Here is a 22,225-nt window from a genome sequence, read left to right on the forward strand (position 1 = left end):
GTCACGGCCGTAATATAGTATTCTTTCACATTATCTCCATACCCCGGATATGCGGCAATCGGCGGTAACCATCATATCAATAGCACAAAACATTATTACTATCACACCACTCATATCAATTAGCGTCATCACTGCTATAGTAACACCGAGGAGTATACAGTGAAGGTTTTGTCGATCCCATAGGACGCGGGGTAATGCGGGGGATCACGTGAAATCGGCAGGGAATGAGGATGGAATGGATCGACATTCCGGATGTGTCCCCGAGACGGGGACAAGCATCTCGACATGAGCCAGAATGAATCCAGCTTATGATCCAGATGGACTTTGTGATGCATGGAATTATGAAATTTCCAACATGGCTTCTCAATTACCCTATCGGCGGCCACGCATGCGCAAGTCTCGCGGCCGCGGGTTGCGGACCAAAAATGGATGGTAAGTGACCCGTGCCGAACAAGCGGTACATGGCTTAATATAGTGGACGCAGCATTACCTGTCGTAAGCGACATCTGAAGTGTGATGAAATCAAGCCCATTTGCGGCCCATGCGTCAAGAAAGACAAGACTTGTGAATATCCGGCGTCAGGCCGTCGCAGTAATGACAGCCCAGCATTCGAGCGGGCCATTGCCGATGCTGTTCCGGTGTCAGGCCAAGAGCCAACAGCATCCCCGGGACAAGCCAGCGCTCATGTATTGAATAACCCCACCCCGGAGATAGCATCTTTCGAACGACATGAGCCACCGGGTGTGGGCTGGAGCTGTTCAGATGCAGACACCAATCCCCCTCCGCCAACGGTCCTGGATCAATTGTCTACCGGTCAGAGCCCCATTGCCTTTCAGCATAACTATCTGTCTCCCTCAAATGCGTCTTTTGCGGCAGTAAGATGGTTTGGGCTATTAGCGAGTGATGCTGCAAGGGACAGCCCACAGCTGCCCTCTATAGAGAATTCCCATGGAACTCAAAGCCAGTCAGTCGATCACTTGAGAATTGATGGTCTGAGTCAGCCCTATTCGCTACAATACGCGACACAGGTGCTTGATAGTACCCTTGATTCCGGCGCGAGCAATGGTCCAACAGGTCATCAAGAAGGTAGTGCCGTAGAAGAAGAACTAATTTGGCAGTCACGGGAGGCAATAGAGCTTCTGCCTACCGAACATGCTCTGTTCGAACACTTTATCAATCAAGTAAGCACATGGGTATGTATCTATCGGACCATACGGGATCGGCATTCGCAGTCTAATTTATCTCTAATAGCTGGACCTTTTCGATCCAACCAGCCAATTTTCCACATTTGTTGCGCATCTTGCAGTGAGTTCCCTCCTTCCCCTTCCTACTCTCCAAAGATAAACATGCTCCTAAGCTGACGAGGGATGAAGATATATAATGCGGGACTCATGAATGCCATACTCGCCCTCGCATTCCGACATTTAGCACTGAACCCCGGCCTGGACCAGGAGAATATGCCGAACAAAGAAGCCGCAGCTCTGCAGTACTACTATCAAACACTACACTACGTCCAGCGAGCCATGCGGTTTTCTAGCTACAAGACCAGCCTAGAACTCCTCGCAACAGCACTGATTATCTCCGCTTACGAAATGCTCGACAACTCCACCAACGACTGGGAACGGCACCTTGAAGGTGTCTTCTTTATACAAAGATCCCAGACCATCCACGGCGAGTCTGGTGGATTACACTCCGCCGTATGGTGGGCCTGGCTCTGCCAGGATATCTGGGCGGCATTCCGCGAGAAACGCAAAACATTGACGTTTTGGATTCCACAGAAGCCGTTATCCGCGCTTTTGCCGCACGAACTCGCTATGCGAGCTATTTATATTACAGCGAAGGTGATTAGTTACTGCGCAGAGAGTACAACCGAGGAGAATAGACGGCGTCGAATCGATGATGCGAACCGCCTTCGTGATATGCTCGAGGACTGGCGACAGCACCGGACCGTGGAGTTCTCGCCCTTGCCGCTCGGCACGCGTGAGCATTCATCATACTTTCGACCGATTTGGATACGTCCTGCAGCGTTTGGTATGTTAAATGACAACTTCAGCCTGGCCGGTGTGATGGTGGCATCTCCCGTGATTAAACAACGTGAATTGACGAGATTCTTTTACTAGGACTGGCAGTTCAGTTCTTCAGCGCGTCGTGTATTCTCTTACTGGTGCATGAGCCCAGTATAGGAGGACTAGACCAATACCTCCAACGCCAAAGTGCCATCAAGCATTACGTGGAAGATATCTGTGGGATTGCGATGACTTTGAAGGATAATGCATCTAGCTTGATGTCCTCTCAGGCAGTATTCATAGGTATGTAATAGGGAGACGCTACTGCCACACCGGCCTTCGCTCATGCCACGCCCTCCGCCTACCTGTTTTTAGCACATGCAGAAACCCTATCGCCTTGCCAATAATCTTGTGTCCTGCCTGAGGCGACAATTACGGCCCGATGAATGATGTGACTGCCTCAGGCTAACATTGTCGCCTCAGTCAGTGAGACAGACAAAGCAGCAGGCGGTAGGGATTCTGCTGCTCAAAGAACCGAGCCTTAATTGTTAAAGCTGGCGGAGATCATGGCATGAGCAAAAAGCCTCCCACGTAACATCGCTGAGTGCCTTTCACGTGGCTTACAGATCGCAGCAGGAATCTTTACTCAAGAGAAGCGTGCTCGCGAAGACATCCTGGAGCTGCTCGAGTCTTGTCGAGCAAGAACTGGGTGGCCGGTTAGATCATTGGGAGTGGAGTTACAGGAGCTTTGGGAAAGCCAGGATGCCAAAGCCGCTACTGGCGGGAAAACATTTATCCGGGCTGGCGCTGCCTCATAACATGGTTGATGGTTGATTACTATCCAGTGTCCTGCTCCGTAGTCTACAGACCAAGTAATGCCCCCTTGACATCAGCCCCAAGCTGGACCCTCCATAGGCGGTGCTCATTGAGCGCAAAGATCTCCCCATTTCTACCAAAGCAGAAGTTGGCCACCCCGCCATCGATGAGGATGCGACCGAGGAGAACTCCCCCGGGGGACCACACATGGATTCCATCCCCGCAACCACTGTATACGTTTCCATTGAGGTCGCACTTAATTCCATCGGGGATGCCGTGATCGGCCATGGCGAAGAGCCGACGGTTGGTGAGAAATGGCTGTCCATGTATCGTGGACACGTCGAAGGCATAGCTACACCCTAATTAGCAGACACCCTGACAACACTATCGAATCAAACAAGACATACATTGAAGATGCCCGATGATCAAACACCGTACCATCCCCATGCAAACGGTCCGTATCCGTGATATAAACCGTCTTCTCATCCGGGGAGAAACAGATTCCATTCGGCATTCCAAAGCCATCAGCCATAGCGCGAATAGTCCCTTCGCGCGGACACCACCGGTACACCTGACACGGTAGACACGGTTCCGGACGATACTCATGCCTGTAGCCGTAAATGGGATCGGTGAACCAGATGGAGCCATCAGTATGCACGACCACGTCATTGACCGAGTTGAAGGGCCGGCCGAAGAAGTCACCCTTGAGCAGTTCCGTTGTGTACGGGGCAGTGATGGACATGCGATACAGTCCACTAGGCTGAGTCATGGACCCCTGCCCGCAGATGAGGATGCTATCTTTGTCGTAGTTAATGCCGCCGTTGCCCATAGGGATGTCAGTAGGGATCTCCTCGTAGGTGATGGGGCTGGTATTTAGGTCAACGCGGGTGATGTAGACCCTTTGCTGGCTTTTGCTGCCATTTGGATCGACGCATCTGTTGCTGGTGATCCAGAGGTTGTTTGTCTCCGGGATGTAGATTCCTGCTTCGTGTGCAAAGGGGTAGTCGCGGTGTTCTGCGAGTAGTTCGAGGGAGGGGGTTTGACCGGTGATTGTTGTAAAGTCTTTGTGGTGGGATTGGAATCCTGTTATTTCGCTGTCGGTCATGGTGAGGTATTTCGCTACGCCGAATAGATTGTCAGGACAGTATTCTATTGTGTAGGTTGACCAGAACAAGAGATAAAGTCAGTGCTCAGTATACAAAGAGTGGCAAACAACAACAGTGGAGGGGAAAGATGGGGGAGAGAAACTGGGGAATCGGGGTAACTCCAGTCCTCGTCTCGAGGCCATCTCCGCCCCACCGCGAGCCCATTTCCGCAGAGTATAAGAACGTCGATCAACACAAGCAACCATGGTATCACAGCTGCACCCGTCTAATTTACTTACTGTTCCTCGCATCGATGTCCTGGAACGAAGAAAACCGCCACAGGCGCATTCTGCGCAATGCTCACGCCGGCGGATACGGCGTCATCGCAGTCATCGCCTACAACCTCGAACAAATCCTGGGATATATCCGAGCAGCTGAAACAGCGCGCTCGCCACTTATAATACAATTCTTCCCTTGGGCAGTCAAAGCAACGGATGGCTTGATTGTGCGGACTGCTGCGGACGCAGTCAGTCGCGCGACCGTGCCCATCAGCATCCACCTCGACCATGCACAGTCGGAAGACATCATCAAGCAGGCGGCGGATATGCCCTTCGACAGTATCATGGTGGACATGTCTCATCATGAGAAGGAGGTAAATCTGCGCAAGACTCGCGAGTTGGTGCGATACTGCAATGAGCGCGAGAAGGTCACCGAAGCTGAACCGGGCCGTATTGAGGGAGGAGAAGACGGAGTCATGGATACGGCAGGGTTGGAGGCTTGCATGACCACTGCGGAAGAGGTGGATGAGTTTATAGACACAGGTGTGGATGTGCTTGCTCCGGCTATAGGAAATGTTCATGGGGAATATGGCCCCCGTGGTCCGCAATTGGATTTTGAGCGGTGAGTTGGGTTGAGTATCTTGTGATGCCCAAAACAACTAATTTGCTGACGTTGATGTGGCAGGTTTGAGAAGATTCGGAGTCAAGTCAATGGAAGAGTTTGCTTGGCAATTCATGGTACGAATGGGTTTCCGCCAGAACTGATACAGCGCTGTGTGGCGGCTGGAGTGGCCAAGATTAATGTAAACCGACTTGTGTTAGATGATTACTATGATCATCTTCGGGATAACGGGGGGAAGATACCACACACCCAGCTTATTGAGGAGGGAATCCAGAAAGTGGCAGATTTGACAGCGAAGTGGATGGAAATCTGTGGGTCTGCGGGAAAGGCGTGAGGGAGCGTAATGGAGATATTATAGAGAGATTTCTTAGTCGAATTCATTCAGTCCAGCAACTTTTCACTATCTCCCATGATGACAGAGAGGACAAGCACGTAGTAGTGGCGACGTTTAGCAGCCTAGGATACTACTTGGAGAGCTGTCTGCATTTGCAACATAATCATGACAGTAATAAAACTATGGGAACAAGTAGAGTATACCCAATAACTGCAAATCACCATAGAAACTATTTTCAGACCAATCTATTGTAAATTACTAAACATCCCACCATCCGCCAACAGCCCCGTGGCATTTACATATCGACTCATCTCCTCACAAGCCAGAAACACCGCCGGGCCAGCCATATCGTCCGGGTTTCCGATCCGCCCCAACGGAATACGCGCCTCGAGCGCAGCCTTTTTGGTAGGGTTCTTCATATCATGATCAGCCAACTGAGTAGCAATAGTGCCAGGCATCAGAGCATTGCATCTGATCCGATCCTTGCCCAGTGAAATGGCCATGGACTGCATCATGGAAAGCACAGCGGCCTTAGTGGGCGTGTAGTGGGTCTGGAGGCCTCCACCGACCAGCGCGCTGACGGAGGAGATACCGATGATGGAGCCGCCATGGCCCTGATTGACCATCTGCCGAGCAGCTGCTTGGCAGGAGTAGAAGCAGCCTTTGATGTTGACGTCGATGCTGTGGTCGAGAAGAGACGACTCGATCCTGAGTATGTTAGTGACCACTTCTCTATCGTTCACTGTAGGATAATAGACTCACTGGAGAAATTCAGCTTGTTTGAACACGCCTGCGTTGGCGACAAAAATATCTAGCTTGCCCCATTGAGAAACGGCTTCTTTGACGAGGTTTATGCTGGTCTCCGGGGCGGTCACATCGCCCGGAATCTCGAGAATCTTGCCAGCCGCAATGCCGCTTTGTTGGATGGACTTGACTTCGTCAAGCAGACTGTGCCGATGCACCTCGTCTTGGGGGAGACCCAGATGGTTGACTGCGACATTGCAGCCTTGGGTGATGAAGGCCAATGCGATCGCACGCCCGATCCCTGTCGTGCCGCCGGTGATGGCAGCTGTTTTGCCCTTGAGCAAATTGCAAGCTGGTAGAGCCATTGCAGAAACCTGTACACAAAGGAACTGTCAAGAAGAAAACACTAATCTCCGTACAATGTAGTGTCTGTAGCAGCTTTTCAAGTTATGGAATGCAATCAATGTTCCCGTCTCGAGGCATTGCATCCCCGCGCTTCCCCGCCTCCGCGTCTCGGGGGATCCCCGACTCGAGTGATCGAGTATGAGCAGATGACCAAAACATGTTATAAAATGACCTTTGAATGTCTTCTACAATGCCAATATTCTCGAAAGGCATTACCTATATCGTATCAAGCATATTGATATTATCACAATGACTTCTGCGGACCCTCAAGAAATACCCCAGGCCAGCGCTCCTCAGACCCAGGTCAGCCTCGGGGGCAAGATTATCGCAAGTAAGTAAACCATGGAACACGTCAGCGATACATCTCTAATCTCTATCCAGTAACCGGCGCCAATCGTGGAATTGGCCTCGGTATCGCAGAATGTTGTCTCACCAACGGTGCCGCCAAAGTCTACTCGATCGACATCGGCGAGACGGGAGAGGACTTCGCCGCCCTGGAAAAGCGCTACCCCGGGCAACTCAGCGCCATTAACGCAAACGTGACAGAGGAAACCACTATCACCGCAGCAATTGACAAGATTATCGAAGAGGCCGGTGCGCTGCACGGCATGGTAGTCAACGCCGGTCGCACTCACCACAAGGCTGCTCTGGATTTCACCAAAGAGGAGATCGAGACCCTCTTCAATGTTAACCTCTTCGGAGCGTTCTATAGCGCCCGTGCTGCGGCACGTGCTTTTATCAAGCTCGGAATTAAGGGGTCAATTGTTTTTACTGCGTCTATGGCCTCGTACCGACCGAATAAGGTCTGTTGTCGTTCATTTTTTTCGATGGAATGGTAGCTTACGATATGTTAGCGCGTCCCATCCACACCTTATGGAGCTTCCAAGGCCGGTGTCCGAAACATGACTCACACATTGGCCATGGAATGGGCTCAGTATGGCATCCGCGTGAACAGTGTCTCGCCAGGTTTGGTCAAAACTGCCATGACATACTGGGTACCACAGCAGCCCGACTGGGAGCAGCAACTTAAGTATTACGGAGGATTTCCGCGACTGGCGGAGGTGCAAGAGCTCGGAGGTGCTTATGTATATCTGCTGAGTGATGCTGCTAGCTATACGACATCTATTGATATCCCGGTGAATGGGGTGATTGGAAGTGAGTGTTTGATGACTCTTTCTAAGATCTTGAATGATACTGACTTGAACAGTTTGTTGAAATGTAATCTTCCATGGCGAGGTCCTGTTTTGTGGATGTCGAGTTAATGAGTTGGTTTACCTCCAAGAGCATTCATGGAGCACTTCAATACAGGCTGAGTTTCTTCACATATCTCGTATTTCTCTAGACTACCAAATAGATGAAACTATGAAACGCTTTACTGGGCGCGCGGTATGGGTCGTTTAATGTTGTGCTGCGTGCGTAGCACAGTCCTTTTAATAAAGTTGTGAATCGCCTTAGTTTCTTGTATACGAAGAGAAATACTCTTGCAGTTTAGGTAGAATGCTTCACGTTTTGTGAAGCATAACTATAGCATGGCATTCAAACGGCGTTAACGAAATGAATAGAATCATTAGACATGATCTTCCACAATATCAGCCTACGCAGTAACCTTCAAATCCATCATTCCAAATTAAACGTAAACGCATTGGCCCCGTACTTTCAGATCCTAGTGTGTTCTCCCCTTCATGGTGCCATCAATTCCCTCCAAATCACTATACAACCGCCACTCATAATCAAAACTAGGGTCATTGAACCGCGCCTTTGCATCCAATGTAGCAATTCGAGCCATATCCTCTGCATCCAGCTCAAAATCAGCAGCCAAATTCTCCTCAATCTGCCAATCGATCACAGTCTTCGGAATAACCGAGCGGCCGCTATTAATCCCCCACGCAAGCACAACTTGCACTGGACTCTTGCCGTATTTCTGTCCGATCTCTTTGAGGATGGGCTGATCAATCACCCGCATCATGTGCGCGATTTCCTTCGACCATCCTGCCTGGCGGTAGAAGTCGTTCATGTTCCCGAGGGGACTGAACTGGACGACGTGAATACCCTTTTCGCGAAGCCACTCGTTGAAGCCCTTCTGCTGGAGGTAGGGGTGGACTTCCATTTGGTGCACGGCGGGGACCTGCATGTATCACTTTCAGTCAAGTAATCAGATGAAAGTAAAAGAAAAGGGACCTACAGTAGAAGTCTCCCTAAGCAACGTCTCAATCTCACCCTTGCTGAAATTCGACACCCCAATGGCCCTCACCTTACCCGTCTTAACCACCTTCTCCAACGCCCTCCACGTATCCACAAACGCAGTCTCCCCATGTATCATCCTCCCCTCCGCATCGCGGGGAAACCGATCTTCGCCCCGCTTGAACGTGCACGGATAATGCATCAACAATAAATCGACGTAGGGCGTATCCAGGTCCCGCAAAGAATCATCCACCGCGCGCTCCACATCGTCGGGGTGGAAATCGTTACACCAGAGCTTCGTGCCAAGGAAGATCTCTTCGCGGGGGACGCCGCTCTTCTTGATTCCCCTGCCGACTTGCTGTTCCACGCCGTAGACCCGTGCTGTGTCGATTAGCCGCATACCACGCTGTAAGACTTGGCAGACGGTGTCTTCTTGGGAGTCGGGGTCTTGGAAGGTGCCGACCCCGAGGGCGGGGATTTTGGCGCCCGTGTTGAGGGTATATGTTGTGCGGGTGGTGGGAGGGTGAGTGCCGCTTGTTGATTTGACGGAGACGATTGGGTCTCTGGGGACTTGGGGGCCGGTGGAGTTGACTGCTGCGGTTGCTGTAGCCATGTTGAGGGTGTAGTAGGAAGGTACTAGTATTCTGGGTGATGTTGCTGCCAAGAGGTTGTGATTACCTCAACCTTGTGACGGCCGAATTGAGGAGAAGTAACGGAGTAAATATATTGTTCATTGGTATGTGGTCTACGGCTAGAAGGGGAATATATCTGCACTGGTCGTAAGGCTATAAGCCACTGCGACGGTTGGTTGCTCCAACGTAAGCAGGAATCTGTAAGCCTGCATGACACCGTGTCGGTACTACTCCGCAGTAAGATTTGGTGGCGGGTAATAGCGGTCGTCGGCTACTGTAATCACCGATCTAACGGGATAAGCATAACGGATGGACATCAATATCCACATAAGCTTAAATGTATATTGTTGCATTGTTTAAATAAGGCCACTAGGGATATCTCTAGTAGCCCCCCTACTCTGATTCTCAACGATTCATTGAATGGTCGTCGATATGGAAGATTGGAAAATTCACTCGATTATACCTGCCAGAACACAATACAAATAGACCAGAATTACCAAAAAGCGCGGGGGGAATGTGTGAATAACACAGCCTTCCCCTGTAGAATTAAAAGCAATAATGTATACTTAATCTGTAATCCCATCCAAACCCCAATTGGCAAATCAGTGGACGTACTGAAAGTCAATTACCCGGTGCCGCTATTAGCCGCTGTAGTGACCGCGAGACGGAGCCAATGCCGAGAGGTTCATCACCCTAGTTACACTTAGAAGAGCTCAAAGACTATTGATGGCATATAGATCTACATAGTTACCATGACCAGTAAAGTAAACATAAATATACATAATTTAATTGAAACATGAAAAATCAATCGTGAAGAAGTCACGTATGCTCAACCTCCGTCAACGGAATCTCATCCGCCACCACAGTAACCTCCACCTTCTTGACAATACCCGGAACCTGTCGATCGAGAAACTCCCTGTCGCCAGCAAAGATATGTGTCGAGATATTAGCCAGGATATGTTGCTCCAAGTTCTCCCCAGACTGAGTTTGCTGCATGTACGGCATGATCCATCGTTTCTTCCAGTCCTGCGTCATTTGACTGACATTAAGCGTCGTGCTCTGCGTAGCTTCGGGGTTGTCCATTCTCGTGTGTAAAGTGGGTGCTCGTTTGATGAATTTCTTGATCCAGTGGACAACAAGCGGTCGGAGACAGGGTATAGATGCGGTGATGAGCACCACGCCTGCTTCGACGAACATCCACCGTAGAAGGGTGACGTGGTTGGTGCGAGGGTTGGTAGAGGTCATGATGGTTGGATATTCGATAGTTTTGACTAGTGAAGCAGCCATGGCTCTGTAGTGATTGGTTTAATGGTTAGTTCTGCATGAGATCATGGATAGTTGATGAGCTACTTACAATACTCCCAAACTCAGGAGAGAGATTAGAACAAGCTTGACTCTGACGTTCCAATTAAATCGCCAGAAGATGTATATTGGAAAAGAGGCGAGAAGGAGATCACAGGCGGAATTGAATGCTATTGGAGACTATCAGAAGGCGCATTTCCAAAGAGTCGTGATAGAGAAAGCATACCACCCTGAAAATAAGCATAGTCAATCTGAATCTTCAGCGACATGCAATGGGTGCTTTGGCTTGGGTTGAATAATTCCTCCACATGTGTCGAACATTGAAAGAACAGTAAGAACACGCTGATGATATTGACCATCACCTGCAATGGCACGAGAGTCCATAGGGTGATCCGGTGTAACTTTCGGGCTGCCAGCAGCTCGATGAGATAAATGATAAACGCCAGACGACCGGCAGTTGCAGCAAGCGTTACCACGGCCTGACTGATAGTGGAGTACTTGAGGGAGCTCATTGCGTGATGCAGCTCCAACGAGCTGGCGGTCTTTCCGTACCCATAGTCCACTGCGACACTTGACAGCACTGCGGCAATCACAAGCAGCGTCTATGCATTTAACCGAATGTTAGTGACGTCGGAGGAAGGCAAGTTCATGCACTGACCAGTGCCAATAAAGTGACTATATCACTGATCTCAAAATTGCCAAACTTGGCATTGCTCACTGAGCGCATCGCCACAACTATAATGGACAACGCATTCATTGTCCAAATGGCAATCAGCAGCTCTGGGCCAAAGTTGACCGCAGAGGTTGGCCTCGGCCGCGGACTGCCGGTGGTACTATTCCCACCAGTTCCATTGGGCGGGGACAATCCGGCACTCATCTCCGCAGGGAGTCATAGCAAAGAGGAAAAATGAAGGGGACAAAGGGAATATCTACGCAAGGGCGACAGACGATAAAAAGGATTATTGGGTTCCAAAGGCCACGATCATCGCACAGACCTGGAATGATAGCCAAGCCGGCGAGCGATATATTTGGTGCCAGATAAGCCCCGGGGCGGAAACAAAGTTGGGGTGGGATCGCATTGTGCAGTTGTGATAGGGTCAAATTCAGCGAAAAACCACGCGTCGTTCGGGATGTGCGATTAAGGTGCACTGCTTGGTACTGGCCGGTGCAACGAACACGCTCAGCTGGCTATTGTGTGCTGGTTGATCGGGCCCACTGGATTACTCAAAGTTGCTCAACGGCCGGACGATCGTCGGAATCCACTTTAAGTGAAACGACACCGTTGGGCCCGGGCATCCTCTGGCCCGCACCCGCTAAGGCAAATTAAGCATATTGACCGGCTCTTGTTGCATGCGCTCCACCCCCTTAATATCATTAGCTCGTAGCTCTTGGGATTCCCCTCCAGGGTTCCAGTCGGGACTGGCTGTGATTAAGATAAGTCAGTTGACAGCCAAATATTAGAGTTGATCCCAGCGGAGCTAAATTTACCTCTTGGTGTTTCTCAAATCCAATGACAAGCTATCCAATTAATGTCCCGTCAGACGATGTAGGATGGGATGGATGGAGACCAGAATGACTAACAAAAATGCCCTTGACAGTGCAAGTGGAGAAGTAGTGTATTTGTTGCGAGAGTGCATTTTCAATCCGAGACCTTGCCAAGTGATTTACCATAAAACCTGCCATTCTTATTAAGAAACACTTGTCTAATTAGGCCGATTATTTTAGCTGCTCAGCCCTATATAAATACGCTCAAAAAGATCAAAATGGTGCCTGTCACCTACTAGGCCTAAGTTGATGAACAACAGGTCAAGTAGGTGGGCTGAGAAGAGAGATTTGATAACGGCTTAAAATGTACAAACTCTCCTCGAAGCGCTCCTCCGACCTAGAGCGGGCAACACCAAATCCTCAAGGATATCCAAATTACCACTCAGGGCAGGGCTCATTGTCATCACCAGGTGAGGATTCAGAGCCAGCCTTAGAGCCCGATTGAGAACCAGACTGAGGGTTCGACTGCGACCCAGGGGCAGACCCAGATGGGAACGGCGCAGAGCCAAACCCGGAGCCAGAACCGGATCGAAATCCGGGGCCAGAGCTGGATTGTGAGGGCGCAGCACCAGATCCAGCGACCGAAGGAGCGATGGACGGCACAGAGCCGGATTCCTGAGCGGCCGAAGCAGCAGCTGGGTCAGTCGCCTCGTCGGTAGAAACAATACCAGCAGCTGAAGGGGTCGGGGTCGCGTGGGTAGCCACAGACGCAGTGGACGAAGCGACAGCAGTTTGAGACCCCATAGCAGGAATGCTGATAGTGGCGATGTTCCAGACCTTGCCGCCTTCGCTGGAAGTTAGACCGGTGTATGTGGCGCCCGCGCCCGTTGCGATGGTGTCGCCGAAACTGGTGTCCGCCTCACGCAGGGTGATGGTGGTGTTGAGATAGAGCTGGTCTGCCACGGTGCCGGTGCAATCGCTGTCGCATTCGGTGCCGGTGCCATATCTAGGAGCAATAGCAGAGATGGTTAGTAGAGCAACTTCTGTATAGTCCATTCATCGGTGACTTACCCAGTCATGTAGGGCCCCGCAGCATAAGAGTAGCTGGATAGAGCAGCACCCGTCAAGGCGTTGGTGACATTCTGAGTCCAGGTCTCGCCATCAGAAGCGAGGTTGTACTCGATACGAACGTGGTCGTTGGCACTGACGGGCGAGCCAGTACCATCCAGCTGTCCGAACGAGCCGAAGATACTGGCCCGCACACACCACTGGCCTGTAGTGGCACCGCACCAGGAGTTGCTAGGCCAGCTTTCAAGCGTGGTCTGGATGAGATCACCAGTTCCGTTGCTCATTCCTGGCCAGAGGAACAGCTCGCCATTCTGAGTAGAGGGAGCGACTCCAGGAATGATGGTGGTGACGGCGTTGATAATGTCGGACTTGGTCGGACCCAACGAGACACTGCCTCCCCAGGAGTCCCGCTTGGCGACCTTGGTGGAACTCTGGAGAGCAGCAGGCAGCACAGCGCCGAGAGCGACGGAGGGAAGAATAGCAAGGATGCTGAGGACGTGCATGGTGAGCGTTTGGTAGAGTTAGTTGGTATTCAAAGAGTAAATGTAAAACTGAACTACTATAATGAATGGAAAGGCTGAGGCCACCAGTGCCGTCAGAACCAGAGAATTAGATGATAAAAGAAATATAACGATAGACAGCTAGCTTTTCAAATGAGAACATGGGGAAAAGCTTCCTTTATATATAGCCCAGGCCATATCCTCGGTTCTCTCGGAATCAAGGCCTTCAATCAAATTACGGTTTCAGGCTAAGGCGAGGGCTGAAACGTCCGCCTGAAGAACATCCGGAATCCGCACCAATAGATGGCAACTGCCCGAATTTCTCAGCCCTGTATGGACTGGCCTGTCATTTCCTGTCTTCTCCAATTGTTGGACGGGTCACCGCTCTATCCAGAACGTATAGGGCCTCATATTATTCAAGGTGGTCGGATACTAATTGTATGGATTTAGCTATATTATGGATCCCTCCTTTCCACCTAACTAGTAAGGGTCTCCACTCGATAACAATAGATCACACGGTCTACTGGCAGTGAATATCCGAATTGAATGAATACTGCTACGTAGGGCTTAATGCCCTTGTCTAATCCAGCAGGAAATATATATATATAATTGCGTCAACAAAACCCGAAATTTAAATCATCATTTGTGACTAACTACTATAGGCACTCACTTGTTGAATCAGTCTGGTTTTGCCCGTTTTTGAGTGCTTCCTGTGTCCTTATTTTCCATGGTAACTACGTACACAAATTGAATTATCCAGAGAATCCACTAAAACAGAAAACACTTTTGCTGCATCACAAACCTGGTGATGTAAGCTTAGACGGCAATAGCCAGGCGTTCATAGAAGCCCACGCCCTGGTTCTCGATGCCAGTCGAGAGAAGGTCATCACTAGCCTCAGCGCGACCGGAACCGAACCGCTTCAGGTTCCATTTTTCGATTCCTTCCACGCCCTTGAGGTCGTTGGAGTAGGTCCGGAACAGGTCGCTGTTGAGGCGCTCGTACTCGGAGTATTCCTTCGGCCAGTCGCCCAGGCGCTCAACAGCAAGCTTAAGCAGGTGCAGATGCTTGCGCACAAACTTTCCTTCGTCCTCTGTGCCCACTCCAGGGCTAGAAGCAGGCGAGGAGAGACCCGAGAGGACGCCTCCCTCCATCTCCGATGCGGAGATCGAGGTCGGATCAATGAAGTAGCGCAGTGCGTTCTCGTGCACCGCCGCGGCCTTCTTGTAGTACCGGTAGGCCAGCTCGCGACGGTCCTTCTGGTTCTGGTAGCCCTGTGCCACGCTGGTGTACATCTGGGAAAGGAGGACAGTCATCTCCACCGTGCTGGAGTGACGTGGTCCCTGAACCCGCGCGCAGTTGTAGACGATGTCCTCGGCCAACCGAATGGCAGCCGTGTAGTCGCCAATCAGGTAACGGGTAATGACCAGCCAGCGGCCAAGAGCCAGAGTGTACTGGAACTGTTGCTGAGAAACCTCCTGGTCGCTCTGAGCGTTCCAGATCTCGTGAGTATCGCGGGAATTCCAGAGTGAGGTGAGAATCCAAGCAAGCGTATGGTAGTCGTGCTGCTCATCGAGCACGCCAATCAGGCTCTCCAGGTTCACGAGATCCAGCTGAGCCATATCAATGTTGTGGCTCTGGAAGTAATCCAGCGTGTCGCGCATGATGGTGCCTGACACATTAAGCATTTCCTTGCGCGTGGACGCCGGTGGTTCTCCCTTGAGGTCACGACCGGCAATGACCAATCCCAGCTTAAACACGAGCTTAAGGGTCGATTCTGAGGAGTATCCTTGGTGGGACCAGACGTAGCGGAATGCAGTCAAGGCCAAGTCGCATGCTGCCTGATAATTGCCTGATGCCAGCAGCTGCGTGGTCCGGTTGTAGGACGCGATAGCAACCGAGCGGATGAGATCCCGCGACTTGTGTGTGCTGAAATACTCCAGAATCGTCTCGGTAAACACTCTAGCCTGATGACTGTTGACCTTCAGGCTGCTACCCTCATTGTTGAGGAAGTAGTTGGAGAATTGTTCAATCACACGGTTGGCCGCGGACTGGCGGTTCCGAGACACCAAAAACCCGTACAAACGGGGGACGGTGGCTGTCAACGTCTGCAGGCTGGTACTCTTGGAGCTGATTTCGGACTGGAAGCGCTCCATGAACATATACTCCATGGTAAGCGTGGAGTAGATCTCATTCAGAGTGACCGTGGAATCTTCGCGGACACGGAGGCTGTACTCAACCTGAGCCAGGAAGGCCAGGTTCTCTCGCTGGCTGGAAGTCACGTCGAAGCTGAAGAGAGACACGTTGGAAGAGTCCTTCAGGATCAGCTGGCGATAGAGCTCTTGACTCAATTCCTTGGCTCTGTGGGTCTCGCCCGCCTCGATATAGCTAGAGACAATGCTCTTTGCTGCTGCCGTCAGCTGGGTGGCTGAGGTCTGTGAAGTCAGAATCTGAGAGGTCGCCTCCTGTAGCATCGAAACAGCCTGGTGCGTTTCTCCACGCTTAGTGTACAAGGAGGTGATCTCCTCCATCTGAGATAGGGCCTCCTCGTGCGCCCATCCCTGCGTAGACCGGATGGAAGACAAGCTGCGGGTACGGATGGACACCCAGTTCCGCACCTCTGACTCGGTCATGGAGGAGAACTCCTTTTGGGAGACTTCGACACTATCTGATACAGTCATAGTGTCCAGCGTAGCACGAATGTCATCATAGTCGATCTCGACATCAGTGGACCTGGTATCGAGGAGCGTCTTGTAAAGCTGAACTGCCTCCGATTCATATTGCTTGGATTCCAGGCAGATGTGGGCCAATGTCTTGGTTGCTTGGATTGTGATTGTAGCAGTCGAGCCGAACAGACTGATGCACGATTTCCGATACTGGACTGTCACATCATGAATCGAAGCAGTATCGCTCTGAACCATGCGTAGGCAGTGGACGTAACGCTCATAAATTGTCTGCACAAAGGCTTGGTCTTGGAGCTTGGGGCTAATCTTCGGGTTTTGCAGCGTATTGAACAGCACCCGGCAAGGTTTCAGTGCTTCAGTGTAGCGGCCTTGGTTCAGGAGCTCCGTAGCCACCACAAGCAAGGGCTCGAAAGCATCTGGGTGACACTTTTCGGAATCCTTGTTCAAAATAGAGACTATCTGACGGTAATAGTCAACGGCCACGGGCCGGGGACGGGTGAGCTCAGCCAAGGTCCACAGCTCCTTCAGAACGGTAGGGTGGCTACCGCCAAAACGCTTGGTGTAGTCGTGGAGCTTATCTTGATGGATAGTGATCACCTTGTCCGTCTGAGAGGTACGCTCGTAGAGGCGCAGCAGGCTGGTTGTCACTTTCTCAAGTAGCTGATCACCGGCGGGTCGATCACGCCGAACGGCGCGATAGAGACGAACTCGGATATCTTCTTCCTTAAGCTGATAACGTCGGGACCGATAGCAGTTGCTCAGGCGCTCCGTTAGCTCGATAGCCCTGTTCAGATTGGTTGAGGGAAGGACGACATCATCCAGAGAAGGGGCGAACAACGCCGGCCAGATGCTGCGCAGAAGCTGTTTCAAGACCTTAGTCGCATCCTGCCACCGGTGCTGAGACAGATACAGTTCCAACAGCTTATTGGAAGCCTTTATAGTGACTTCATCAGTGCTGGAAGACTGGTACACAATTTCCTCCAGGCTGGACTCAGTCTGGAACGACTCGAAGCTGGTGCTCTGCATAATTTCCCGACTTGTGGACTGGATGTACTGCTCGGCTTCCTGATAGGTGGAGCTTTGCCGAGTGCTGTTCCGAGAGATATGCTTGAACACGTTGAGCGCTACTCGAGACAAACCAACTGACTTCATAAGGTGTGCGACATCGAGGAAATGAGACACCACTGCCTCTGAGCTTGAGGTGGTTTGCTCATACTCCTCCCAGAAGCCCTCAAGAATGGATGCGGCCTCGGACTCTCTCGCCTGAGACTTGAGAAATTTGGAGTAGGCTATCACTGCTCTCACATTTCTCAATTCCCATTCACTAGATCGATTGACCCGGTACTCCTTGCTGGTGTGCTGCCAGAGCTCAACGTAGAGGCTTTCTGCCTCCCTCCAGTGTCCCGCAGCTACGGCCTTTTCCGCCCGACTAAAGAGATTTTCGACATCCACCGTCCAAGAAATCAGCTCGTCAGTTTCAATATTCTCCCAAGTGAGGGTAGTGCCTTGGTCGTAGGTATCTTGACGGCCACGGATGTGAACCAGCAACGACCCATCAACCTGTCGAGTCTTACTCTGATTGCGCGTGTGATGCTTTTCTGTCGTGGTGTGAAGCCATTCTTCAATTTCTTTAGCTTTGTGTTCCTCCTTGATGGAAATGTAGTGCTGGGACAGCTGGGTCAATGTGGAGGTCACTATGGTGCTTGTGGCTCCGTAATGGATCTTGTAACATTCCACAAGCAGTTCGAGCATCTGAACACGCTTGATCATGACGTCGGTCTTAGACTCAATGACTTGGTCTGCAGTGGTTTCCAGATAGAACTTGGTCATCTGCATCGTGATGAGGTGACTCTCGGAAAGCACATCTTTACTGATCACTGCCGCATCATAAAAGATCTGACTGACCTGCGCAGGTAGGCTATCATGGATGCGTCGATAGAAAAGAGCCTGGCACAGAATTGCTTGGAGCGTAGTGGGATGATTGGTTGTCAGGATCTGGCGGTAGAGACGCGTCTGGGTCTCATGCAGTGACTTGAGCGCCGGGGTCGACTTGCCCTCCCATACAGTCATCTCCAACAAGGGGACCGTGGGAGAGGTTGGGATAACAGATCTCAGTTCATTTCCCGCCGTGACAATCTCCCGATCAGTGGTGCAACCATACGCCAGGCTGGCGTGATTCACCCAGTACCGAAGGGCGAAGTCCAGAAGAGGGTGCTTATCCAGATAGGTCTGAGTAACCTTCTCGTCCAGAGGACTCAAAGACGGGTCGTGGCTCTCAGTCACGGCTTGCTTAGTGTAGAACAGAAGCCTTTGCGTCAAATCGCTGTTTCGGTTCTTGATGGCCGGAAGGAACTTTTCCTTGGCAAAGATGTCGAGAATGGCCGAGCGAATTTGTCCATGTCTAAGGAAGACCATGTTGTTTTGAATGAACACGAGCGAGGCAACAGGCTTAAGAGTATGCTGGATATCAATATCTCGCTCGGTATACGAGCCCTTGCTCAAATCGATAGATACCAGAGATGTCAATTCGCTCTTGCTGAGTGGGCGGACCGCAGTTGCGAGCCAAGTTACAATCTTCTTCCCATCATCATTCAACTTCGAATGCAGGGACTGGGAAACCAGAGCAGTGACGCTGTATCCCGCGTTGGCAATGCTCTGGATAGACCTTGTCAGAGAATTTGCGTTCGTTGGATGCTCATCCCGAACACGCTTCGCAGCAAGCTTGGCCCATAGGAAGGAACCCTGTGAGGCCTCTGCAATCCGGGTCACATTGAGCTCCTGATCATCTTCCGACATAGAATTAAAGGCGTGACTCTGTTGCAGGATCTTACGTGCCACAGCGGCAATGTCATCGAAGATCAGCTCTGGAGTGACGTTCACCGTAGTCTGAGACGGGAATTGATTCGGCTTCTGGGAGCCAAAAACAATCAATTTCACATTACCGGCGTTCTGAACAGCCTCTTGGAGCTTTCGCAACAAAGGTGTCTCGCCGCAGCTGGCCTCGTCAACGCCATCGACGACCAGAACAAGTTCTTTGGCGTTCTTCAGACTGGCATTGAGCGAATTGCCCAAGGCATTCCAGAGAATGTTGTCGTACGCATCTTCGTCAACAGTTCTCTGGCTGCGCTCATATGCATCGGCTAGGATCTGATAGAGGCGTACATTGCCGATGCGTTTGCCGAACAGCTGGGACAGGATTGTCTTCGCAATAGCCCGTGGCGTGGTATTCGCAGCCACCCGGCCATCTGTCGGGTATATTAGAGACGCTGGATATAAAGCATTCTCGATTTGTACTTACTGATTGGCGCAAAAATTGGCTTGTAGGTCACACCTCCAACTGGATGCTGCAAATGGTCGTTGATGACCGTTGACAAGATTGATTTACCGGAGCCCGGCTTGCCCACAAAGGAGAGGACTTGGTTGTTACTCTTGAGGAACCTGGTCAAGTACTGGGACACCCAGAGGCAAGTTGACTCCTCGCGCTCCTGAGCAAAATGAGCAGTGTTTTCGGTGATATTGGTGAGAGCTGGATCTTCTGGCTCCAGCCAGCTTCTGATGGTCTTGATTTCGGTCACTACGGTAATTCTGGTCAGCAAACCGTTTTCACTAAATCATATTAAAGGTTTTTGCTAACCTTTATCACCATTCAAACCCTCACGAACAAGTTGGTGCCTCCACATCAAGTCTGAGACGGTCTCGCAGCGACTGTGAAAGCTGCTGAGCGAATCGGAAAATTGATGATAGATGTCAATTTCCACCGTCTCAGAGTTCTGCAAGGCGCGGTTGAAGTGGCCCGCAACACCAGCGACCAGAGTAACAAGGTCAGCCAATGCGAGAATCAGCTGGTCCTTGATATCCTTGGATACATCGAAGAGTTCCGTCCTGTCCAGCAGGTTCCCGAGCCCAGTCGAGCAGCGGTAAAAGAACCCGAAGAGGTCTTGAAGTGCGGATGCATTTTGCTCTCCGAGCTATGCACCAATGTCAACAATCCATAACATGTTTCTTGGTGTTGAATATAAGTCTTGGACACATACCTCAAGCAAATTAGCACAATATACATAGGCCAGCTGAGCCGCCATGTGGCTGTCGCCGGCGAAGTGTCCAATGGCTGAATCGAAGGAATGGAGGCGTCCCACGAACAAAACAGCCCAGACTAGGGCCTTGTCGTAGCTGCTTCCCTCAGGGGGTAGCTTCCCCATCCGTTCAGCTCGGATCCAGTTCAGTAATGTCTCATAGTCGGCATCATTGATTTTGGATGCCATCATCGCATCGCTGCTCCGTCGAGTGAGAGTGTTAACCACATCCGCCAGTGCGGTGTTCCCACTGCTGCTGACTCTTCTCGACACATGTCTGGAACTTCCGGATTGAAAGGTGCTGTTCGAGTAACTCTCCTGGTCCAGAATATTCGACGCCTGACGCGTGCCGAAGATAGAACTAGCAGACAGGGGCGACCCGAAGGTGTAGTGCACGTTGGGTTGGAAGGAGGTGGCCATTATGAGTTTAATTAATTAGATTATTGATAGAGGGGGTCAACAAAGAGGTTTAAGTAATTAATCATGAAGAATAACAACAATAAATGCCAAACGTCATATGAAGGTCAGAAGCTTTCGTGAGTGATGGACATTCAAGCAGATGTTGATTTCAACATCAGTTGGTTGTCGCACGGTATCAATGAGGAGTGTATTCTTGAACGCGAACTTTGACGATGCTCATCAAACGATCAGGGTACATCTTTCGCACTTTTATATCTTCTATAGCCGCATCTCCACGGCGTGTCCGTATTTCTCTCACCCAATGCAAGACGTCAACATGAGGTAGATCAGAACTCAAAGCTAGCTAGCTACCCCCAGCTTGGTGCAAGGAAGACCCAGCATGGCCAGTAACATGTACGATAGAATCTGAGTCTCCCCACTCCAGCTCCCGATCCACGATGGGCCCGCCGGGGGAGTCTCCTCCCGCGGACTCATCCGACCGTATATTGGTTGGTACAGCTGTCCTGCAACGACATGACTGCTATCAAGCCATGGCTGAACAGCGGCCAAGCCGAAGCTGGGACAAAGTGGAAAGATTGATTGGCGAGCTGATCAACATAGGTAAGCTTTTGAATTGGGTTTGCTCCTAACAAATAGGATTGCAGAGAGTGGAACAATGGAGATCCGACCGATCGCTGTGATGACCGGAAACGATCAGCAGAGCTAAATCTCTCGGGGGTGGGTATCCAAGGAGAACGACTTGGAATGCTATAAGTAAAGGTGCAACGACAGGTCTTTCGGGGTGTCCGACATGTATCAATGTAACAGTGTCTGAATTGGCTGGGGCAGTTTTGATATGTCTCTCCTATTGGCGCCCAGTACGATTAGTTGGTCGTCCACTGTTCATTTGGCAGGATTTCGTGGCCCCCTTCCCTCGGGATGAATGCGCGCACAGCGAAAGAAAGTCTAATACAATGCAAGCTCTTCGCCTGGAACAAGTCACCTAAGCGACAGGATGAGTAGGATCCCTCTGGCCCACGCTAATAGTCTCTGATACATCATAGGCAATATAATTATTCATCCAACAACGTCACACCAACAGATCGGAGAATTCCATCGAATCGGGGATGCGCGGCAGTCCGATCGAATGTTACGGTTCGAGTGGGGCATCACCGCATGCGGCGCCCCTTCGTTCCCACTGGAACCCTCCATGACAATGACACTTGACAATTGTCGTTCCTAACTCAAGCTTTCATGTGTGCCATTGATCCATTGACGAGTGGGATACCTTAGTTTTGGGATATGTGCGGTCTTTGACGTGAGTTTGCAGATGATTACCAATGAAGATCTAAGTGGGTCAGAGCCTTCGTGCCAAGTGCGATCTTTTCTAACCTGCTGCAAGTGGTCTGGTCAACTTGCCCTTCAGATCGTGGTGGGATAGAATACCATGTGGGAAAGCTTATGAGAGTCTGACGAGGCTGGTGAACTAGAATCGCTCGACTCAGTCACCAGTAATGGTAGCACTAGTTGTGATCGGGCGCCCCGTCAGAAGTAGAGCCATGGTGCTTCAGTAAGCTAGATGCCTAGCGGTACTCCCGTCAACCGGTTGATTT

The 22,225-nt window shown here is 50.9% G+C and overlaps 9 protein-coding genes across 9 annotated transcripts; 3 read left to right on the top strand and 6 right to left on the bottom strand.

The window, feature by feature from the left end:
• Positions 1-295: 295 nt before the first annotated feature.
• Positions 296-2,824, top strand: BDQ94DRAFT_184096 (Zn(II)2Cys6 transcription factor; the record flags this gene model as incomplete). Its single annotated transcript, XM_026774558.1, has 6 exons — positions 296-432; positions 485-1,193; positions 1,252-1,305; positions 1,374-2,031; positions 2,121-2,309; positions 2,640-2,824. 6 exons carry the CDS (start codon positions 296-298, stop codon positions 2,822-2,824), a joined length of 1,932 nt encoding a protein of 643 aa, XP_026621001.1.
• Positions 2,825-2,867: 43 nt separating this feature from the next.
• Positions 2,868-4,030, bottom strand: BDQ94DRAFT_184098 (SMP-30/gluconolactonase/LRE family protein; the record flags this gene model as incomplete). Its single annotated transcript, XM_026774559.1, has 2 exons — positions 3,230-4,030; positions 2,868-3,174 (listed from the first exon to the last, which is right to left on the bottom strand). Exons 1-2 carry the CDS (start codon positions 3,925-3,927, stop codon positions 2,868-2,870), a joined length of 1,005 nt encoding a protein of 334 aa, XP_026621002.1. The 5' UTR covers positions 3,928-4,030.
• Positions 4,031-4,188: 158 nt separating this feature from the next.
• On the top strand, positions 4,189-5,141 carry BDQ94DRAFT_184100 (class II fructose-bisphosphate aldolase; the record flags this gene model as incomplete). Its single annotated transcript, XM_026774560.1, has 2 exons — positions 4,189-4,807; positions 4,871-5,141. Exons 1-2 carry the CDS (start codon positions 4,221-4,223, stop codon positions 5,139-5,141), a joined length of 858 nt encoding a protein of 285 aa, XP_026621003.1. The 5' UTR covers positions 4,189-4,220.
• A 245-nt stretch (positions 5,142-5,386) lies between these two features.
• Positions 5,387-6,250, bottom strand: BDQ94DRAFT_163159 (SDR family NAD(P)-dependent oxidoreductase; the record flags this gene model as incomplete). The annotated part of the gene is made up of 2 exons (XM_026769687.1): positions 5,387-5,849; positions 5,904-6,250. 2 exons carry the CDS (start codon positions 6,248-6,250, stop codon positions 5,387-5,389), a joined length of 810 nt encoding a protein of 269 aa, XP_026621004.1.
• A 289-nt stretch (positions 6,251-6,539) lies between these two features.
• On the top strand, positions 6,540-7,512 carry BDQ94DRAFT_175138 (uncharacterized protein; the record flags this gene model as incomplete). Its single annotated transcript, XM_026772457.1, has 4 exons — positions 6,540-6,621; positions 6,672-7,093; positions 7,145-7,435; positions 7,498-7,512. 4 exons carry the CDS (start codon positions 6,540-6,542, stop codon positions 7,510-7,512), a joined length of 810 nt encoding a protein of 269 aa, XP_026621005.1.
• A 441-nt stretch (positions 7,513-7,953) lies between these two features.
• On the bottom strand, positions 7,954-9,084 carry BDQ94DRAFT_184106 (aldo/keto reductase; the record flags this gene model as incomplete). Its single annotated transcript, XM_026774561.1, has 2 exons — positions 7,954-8,415; positions 8,473-9,084. The coding sequence occupies 2 exons, from the start codon at positions 9,082-9,084 to the stop codon at positions 7,954-7,956; spliced, it is 1,074 nt and encodes a 357-aa protein (XP_026621006.1).
• An 838-nt stretch (positions 9,085-9,922) lies between these two features.
• On the bottom strand, positions 9,923-11,282 carry BDQ94DRAFT_163161 (uncharacterized protein; the record flags this gene model as incomplete). Its single annotated transcript, XM_026769688.1, has 4 exons — positions 9,923-10,394; positions 10,458-10,575; positions 10,632-11,007; positions 11,064-11,282. The coding sequence occupies 4 exons, from the start codon at positions 11,280-11,282 to the stop codon at positions 9,923-9,925; spliced, it is 1,185 nt and encodes a 394-aa protein (XP_026621007.1).
• Positions 11,283-12,325: 1,043 nt separating this feature from the next.
• BDQ94DRAFT_175141 (uncharacterized protein) lies at positions 12,326-13,461 on the bottom strand (the record flags this gene model as incomplete). The annotated part of the gene is made up of 2 exons (XM_026772458.1): positions 12,326-12,896; positions 12,962-13,461. 2 exons carry the CDS (start codon positions 13,459-13,461, stop codon positions 12,326-12,328), a joined length of 1,071 nt encoding a protein of 356 aa, XP_026621008.1.
• A 678-nt stretch (positions 13,462-14,139) lies between these two features.
• BDQ94DRAFT_184107 (uncharacterized protein) lies at positions 14,140-20,633 on the bottom strand (the record flags this gene model as incomplete). Its single annotated transcript, XM_026774562.1, has 5 exons — positions 14,140-17,403; positions 17,446-19,385; positions 19,439-19,714; positions 19,775-20,108; positions 20,175-20,633. The coding sequence occupies 5 exons, from the start codon at positions 20,631-20,633 to the stop codon at positions 14,275-14,277; spliced, it is 6,138 nt and encodes a 2,045-aa protein (XP_026621009.1). The 3' UTR covers positions 14,140-14,274.
• Positions 20,634-22,225: the final 1,592 nt, after the last annotated feature.

Source organism: Aspergillus welwitschiae (assembly GCF_003344945.1).
Source record: "Aspergillus welwitschiae strain CBS 139.54b unplaced genomic scaffold BDQ94scaffold_50, whole genome shotgun sequence".
In the NCBI taxonomy this organism is placed as follows: domain Eukaryota; kingdom Fungi; phylum Ascomycota; class Eurotiomycetes; order Eurotiales; family Aspergillaceae; genus Aspergillus; species Aspergillus welwitschiae.